The sequence below is a fragment of the Petaurus breviceps genome, unplaced genomic scaffold, assembly GCF_028583685.1.
Source record: "Petaurus breviceps papuanus isolate PSGF00001 unplaced genomic scaffold, PetGlider_PUasm1.0 90639, whole genome shotgun sequence".
Taxonomy (NCBI): Eukaryota; Metazoa; Chordata; class Mammalia; order Diprotodontia; family Petauridae; genus Petaurus; species Petaurus breviceps.
In genome coordinates this window covers 6,491,938-6,498,932 of record NW_027187296.1, presented here as the reverse complement: position 1 = coordinate 6,498,932, position 6,995 = coordinate 6,491,938, and the positions used below count along the sequence as shown (strand labels likewise).

Below are 6,995 nucleotides of genomic sequence, written 5' to 3'. Positions count from 1 at the left end.
GGCAATGGCTCTATGAAGTACTTTACTGCTAAGTCACTTAGAGAAGGGTGTAGAACAAAGTAGGGAAGAGACCTAGTGGGTTTATTTTTCTCCTTTTCTTTTATCATATATTTCTAAATCTCAATTTTCCCAGCTTTAGGAGCAGAGAACACAACAGTGTGAACTTCTGTCCACCCAGATCCTAGGCATCACTTTGCTTTTGCACTACGTAAGAAGCAAGTATAGAAGACTTCATTCCTTGAATGAAACTTTCCAGAAATAGCTGTCACTGACCCCATCCTTCCTTATTCACTATATCTAGTTTTCAAGGCAGTTTTATAACCACCATTACCTCCTCTCGTTTAATTTACAAGGCAAAACTCAGAAGTGCTATCTTTATGATGTCCCCTACCAAGGTAGCTTGCACTGGTTTATTTCTTACCTTAAAAAAGGTTAACTCTTTTGTTTTGTCTTAGGGAATTGCAACCATCAGGTGCTTCTCTGGATCTGAAAATGTTTTCCCTCCAGCTGGAAAGAAACTAATTTCTAACCGTATGGTCCATGTGCCAGCCAAACAAGGCTTTGATATCTATGTAGATGAACCAGACCATGGGGAGACATGTGGCTGTAGCTATACTGTAAGAGAAGAGATCGCTTACGAAGATGTGTATGAAGTGGACACCAGCACCCTGAAATCAGACCTCCACTTCCTGTTGGATTTTAGCACAGGTAATTTGCCTTGCCTCCAGTTCATGATAACCTGTTTTAATGATGTTTTTGACTTTTTAAGTTCTCAATCTAGTTACATCAAGTGTGAAGAAGAAATGACTGTCTTGTGACTTCTAACTGGGGAGGATTGGTAGAGGCTACCATTTTGTCAATGACTTATCTGACTGAATTTTGAACCTGTGCAGTTTCTCCTATGTTGGTGGATACATCTCGGCAACCACAGTTTGAGGATCATTTAGATATTGGTACAGATGTAATAAATGTGACTGAATATGCTGAAGAAATTCATCAATACCTTAGAGAAGCTGAAGTGAGTTGCACTTCTTTTCTTTTTCTCAGCAACCCCAGATCCTTGATGTTGAAATAATTATCAGTAGTTGGCTATGGCCACCAGTAGTTTCCTAGCATTAGTCAATGGTTATGTTAGTTATTATGGAATGATGGCATCTATGAAAATGGTGGATGGGATGAGGAGTTCTTCACCTGGACCTGGAGCTATGTAACTTGAAACCTGAAACTTCAGTAAATCATTTCACATACAGTATAATGCCTGGGCATGGAGGAAGGAAGACGCAGGTTTGAATCTCATGGCTAATAGTTACTAGCTGTGTGAACATTGGCAAGTACTTAATAATTTTGAGTTTAGTCAACTCTTGAGACTTAATATCTAAATCATAGATTATATATTTTTTGCTGGTGGAGGGAATTCCCACACCAATGAAATCAGAGGCCTTGACACATGCTGTAGGAAACAGCCATGTGATCAGTCTCTTTCCTACTACTTTTTAAATTCTGTTACATCATGGAGTGGGAATGGTCCAGATTACTCCATTCCATGTGTACCTCCTCTCTCACACTCCAACTTAAAACAGTAAGGATGTTGTTTTTTTTTTATGTGATAGTGAAAGAACAAGCCTGATTCTTAATCTTTTGCCTTCTTAACCCATTTCAGGTTCTTTGTTTTTGTTCTAAACTAAACAACCCACAGCTCCTTTGTTGTGGTCTTATGCCTTCTCTCATCTAGCACATCCTGAATTAATATCAAAACTCTATCAAAAAACAGATGAAATACAGACCAAAGGCCCACTACATGCGGAAGCAGCCTGATATCACAGAAGGAATGCGTACCATTTTAGTGGATTGGCTGGTGGAGGTTGGGGAAGAATACAAACTTCAAGCTGAAACTCTGTACCTGGCTGTCAATTTCTTGGACAGGTTTCTTTCGTGCATGTCTGTTCTCAGAGGGAAATTACAGCTTGTAGGAACAGCAGCCATTCTGTTGGCTTCGTAAGTATTCTCACTAACTGAAGTGATAGTGACACTCCTAAAGTGTCAAAATCCTTATCTTCTTTTTGTAGAAGATATGTCAATTAAGTCAGTTGGTATCCAAGATATGTTCTCACCTTCTGCAGGAAAAGATCCTCTTTTGTGGAATTAGGTTTAGAGTTTTTCTTTTTTAATAGCACACTGACTTAATATGTTTCTTACCTAAATGAGGCAGCTGTTGGCCTACAATAAAAAATGCACATGTAATTTTGCTAATACTAAATTTAGTTTTATGATGGCCAAGTGAATGGGTTATAGCAACAACAGCTTAATTATTTTATTATAATGCATGATACTTTTAACAAAGGCTTTCTCTGACTTAAAAGTCAATACAAAATTACTTATTTCTAACAAACACTATAATAGTATAGCAAGATATTGCTGGATTCTTGCAGGGTTGCTGTCTTACCTGTTGACTTCCATTTATGTATACATACATATATGTATATATGTACATTATATTCAGGCAAGTATATTTGAGAAGCAGCATGGCATTATATAAAGAGCAAAGGACTTATAACATGTCCCAAAGTGGAATGCCAGTTTGGCCCTTAATTTGACCTATACTTAGCCATGAGGTCCTTAATCTCTGAACTCTTCCTTATTCATTTATAAAATGGGAATATGTTTGTACTACCTATCTGCTAGGATTTTTGTGAAGAAAGTGCTTTGTAAACTGTAAAATACTAAAGAATGTGCTGCATTTTCATTCTACATCTGGGAAAAAAAATTGCCCAAAGCAACACCACAAAGACCTATGTCAAATGGAATGAAGGATTTATGCATATAAGAGAGAATATATGCATATTATACTCTTTCTCCTGCTGTGTCCAAAACACTTTTACTGTTTAACTGCAAAAAAAATTTGGTCATCAAATTGCCTATCTTTCTAGTCCTTGGGAATGTCAGCTCCTTGAGAGCAAGGATTGTTTCATTTTTGTTTTTGTAGTCCTAGCACTTGGGACAATACCTTTACCTATCAGATACTTGTTAAGTTGAATTGAGGTTGAATTGAATTAATCATAATTTTTCTACAACAACAACAACAACTTTTTTTTGAGTATTTTAGGGAATTAATCATAATGGGATTTTATCTGTTGTCAGCCAGAAATTTTGTCCAAGGGCTGAGAACTAAACCCCAAGAGTTGGACAAAGGGCTACTTGACCTACCCAAGCATATCTTCGCGATGTCAAAATTTTTAGTATGAAAATATCCTCATCTCTATCCTGTGCCAGATAGGATGTAAAGAAACTCAAATGCTGAATGGCCTGCTATGAATTGGATGACAGGCCAGACAGTGAAGGTGATAAGATAAATATGGCTCCCACCTGAAGAAACTTACAGCCTCTTAGAGACTGATTGGTAAAGTCTCTTGCTAAATGATGAGGATTTGTAGAGATTGGAAAGGGTAGAGCAGGAGAGTAAAAACAGGGGAGATTTTATTTCTAAAATATTCCTTATCTTTGTGAAACTTTTTGCTTTTAGGAAATATGAGGAGATTTATCCACCAGAAATTGATGAATTTGTCTACATAACCGATGACACTTACACAAAACGGCAGCTCTTAAGAATGGAGCACCTGCTCCTGAAAGTGCTGGCTTTTGACCTGACAGTGCCCACTACCAACCAGTTTCTTCTTCAGTACTTACAGAAGCAAGGAGTCTGTCTGAGAACTGAGAACCTGGCCAAGGTACGCTAAGCAACTTCTGAAAATCAAGGAGGTCATAAGCGTTTTTTTTTTTTTCAGGCATATCTAAGTTTTTGCTCAGAGCTTCTCATTTCCTTTTCATGGGTTTGACTATGGGTTTAAATTTACCTTCTGAATGGCTTTTCTAGCATGGTTAAATGGTCAGCAAGGTGGTACAGTGGATAGAATGCTGGGCCTGGAATCAAAAAGACCTGAATGCAAATGTGATCTCAGACACTAGTTGTGGGACCCTGGGCAAGCCATTTAACCCTATTTCACAGGTCTTCATATGTAAAGTGAATTGGAGAAGGAAATAGGAAACCATTTGCCAAATGGGGTCACAAAGAGTCGGACGTGGCTGAAACAACGAAACGTCAACATCATCATCATCATGGTTAACATTTTTTAAAAGTTGTGATTTTTTTTTTCCCCTGAGAAGATGGTACTGTGTTTCTCAGTGTTGTTATAAACTAACAAAACTTGAAAGAAGTAATAAACAGGACATCCCCAAAGTCTTAATGTACTTTTAAACTTTAATAACTTGAAACTGCATAAAGATCTGGGACACTTTGCTCTTGGAGGAGCTTCACTTACTGGGTCTAAACTGAAATATCAAGTAGGCTTGCTATTAGACAAGAGAAAGTAGCTCTGTGTAGTTCAATTTCATTTGGCTAATATCATTCCTCCTGTTACAGTCTATTTCTAATAATGAACCATCGCTGGATGGAGGGTGGGTAGAGCCCTGGAGGTGGGAAGCTGAGTTCAAATCTCACCTCAGACTTTTACTACAGGTGTGACCCTGGGCAAATCACTTACCCTCTGTCTGCCTCAGTTTTCCTCATCCGTAAACTGTGGCTAATAATCGTACCTACGTTGCAGGGTTGTTGTGAAGATCAAATGAGACAATAATTCTTAAGCACTTAGCACAGCGTCTGGTACATAGTAGGCACTATATAACTGTATTTAGTGCCCCCTTCCTTTTTCCCTGCTTTGCAATTTAGAATCAGTCGACGGAATCAGAATAACTAGGTTTCTGATTCTAGCATTGGAATCATACTGACAAGCATTTATCATCAAGCATTTGCCATGTGTCAGTGACTGTACAAAGTGTTGGTAATAACAAAGAGAAAAAGCGAGGCTGAGGCCTCGAAGAACTTGCATTCTCTTTGGAGAGCTGAGGGAATTGTATCTACTCTCACACACCATGCAGGATTTAGATGGCAAAGATCTCAAGTTTACAAGCTGTTTGCTGTCTATAACTGCCCCAGCATCTTAAACGAACAATAGTTATATTACAATTAAGTTTGTTTTCTGCCTGTAGGTTAGGGAGTTTTATTACTTACTATCTATAAATTTATAGCTATACCTGGTACCTTTTTTCTTCCCCGAAGCTACTGCTGCTAGATTGAAGTAGTCTATAATAGCTTGATTTTGTCAATGTTGTTTTCCATATCAGTGTCTTTATCAGTGTGGTAACCTATTTTGACTTCGTACTGACCCACATAGCCTCTCATCTGGCCATCAGTTTAACCATTATTAGGTTGGTGGGAGCCATAGGGGATTTTGAGGTGAGCAAGCCCAGAGCTGAGTATCCCCATGAAGTAGTACATCTTGGGGCAGCCTAGCTTGAAGGCACAGGCCACTGATGGTTACACTAAAAACCTAATACCAATAATGTGAATGTCACAATGAAAGTAAAATTTAACAGTTTTGGTGGGAATTTGTGTTTAGTATGTTGCAGAACTAAGCCTCCTTGAAGCTGATCCATTCTTGAAATATGTTCCTTCACTTATTGCTGCAGCTGCTTATTGTCTGGCAAACTATACTGTGAATCGGCACTTCTGGGTAAGAAATAACATTTCTAGATCAGGGGTTCTTAATCTTTATTGTGTCTTAAACCTCTTTGGCACTGAGAAAGTCTATGGATCCCCTTCAGAATAACGTGTTTAAATGTCTAAACCAAAATAACATAGCATTGCAAAGAGAACTGATTTTTTAAAAATAAAAATGCAATTTTTTCCCATCCAAGTTCACAGACCCGCACCACCCCTGAAATCTAGCCATGAAGCCCTGGGAGGGGGGGAGGCTAGTCTGAGGACCCCAAGTTAATAACCCCTGCCTTGAGACACTTTAACTCTGAGTCTTCGTGTATACACACACATGTGTGTACATGTATGCTCATGTACATAGGCTATACATATGTGCACACATCAGTATTCACACATATATACATATCTGTATATATGTTTGTGTCTCTCTATATGTGTGTATATGTATGTATGTTAGGGACCTTACACTCTCTAGGTCTGGTGTGTCTTCATCTGAGTGCTCTAGCATAGCAATCATGGCCAAAATAAAGATGGGGTAGGGAGAGGGCAAGAAGGGAAGAGAAGAAATCAAGTTAATTTGGAATGCTTTTTCTTTCACTGTATCTATCTATTCTGGTTTGTAGCAATTGCTTCTTCCCATTCTTGAGTGCCTGACCCATAGATGGATAAAGCATTTATTAAATTTTTACTATTCTGAGTATTTGCATGCCTCTTGTAGTAATCTGTTTTGGAACAGTGATCAATGCCAAGCCAGTCTATAGCTTGCAAAATTTACTTTATCCTTTCTCCAAAGAGTACGTTTCCCATTCCCCATGAACACACAGGCTCAGTAAAAATTTCTGTGAGTTTTTTAATACCTTGGGTTGTTGACAGGGTGGCTAGGTGAATAGAGCACTGACCCTGGAGTCAGGAGAACCTGAGTTCAAATCCGGCCTCAACCATTTGACACAAGTCATGTGACTTTGGGCAAGTCACTTAATCCTACCGTGTTTCCCTGATAATAAGACACTGTCTTATTAATTTTTTTGACAGAAAAACACCAGAGGGCTTATTTTCAGGGGAGGGCTTATTTTAATGAACATTGACAGCAATTTTAATAAACAGGTAAATGTGAACAAAAAAAATGTAGCTCTTCCTTTTTGTACTCATGTCTGGGGGTCAAAACAGACAGAATAATAAAATTATGACCATCAGTCCTTCTTTTCACTCCATCATGCCCTTTTTATCCTCCATCATGCCCCCTCACTCCCGCTTACATACCGGGTTTTTATGTTGTCCTGCCTCAGCTCTCCTCTGCGGCACTGCTCTCAATGGCGCCAGCAAGCAAATCACTGGGGAAGAACAGGATGACGCTCTCACTGCTGCAGCTCTGATTGGATGCAGCTCGGAGCGCGGCATGCATTTCATGGGGGGGGGGGGAACGGTGCATACAGAGGGTACCGTA

At 39.0% G+C, this 6,995-nt stretch overlaps 1 protein-coding gene across 3 annotated transcripts in view; it reads left to right on the top strand.

Moving 5' to 3' along the window:
• CCNA1 (cyclin A1) overlaps positions 1-6,995 on the top strand; it is a 43,409-nt gene that overhangs the window by 34,022 nt on the left and 2,392 nt on the right. For all 3 annotated transcript variants that reach the window (XM_069064667.1, XM_069064665.1, XM_069064666.1), the window contains 5 exons: positions 456-708; positions 894-1,018; positions 1,772-1,995; positions 3,521-3,725; positions 5,454-5,567. In XM_069064667.1, coding sequence (XP_068920768.1) covers positions 456-708; positions 894-1,018; positions 1,772-1,995; positions 3,521-3,725; positions 5,454-5,567 — 921 coding nt within the window. The remainder of the gene's footprint in view (positions 1-455; positions 709-893; positions 1,019-1,771; positions 1,996-3,520; positions 3,726-5,453; positions 5,568-6,995) is intronic.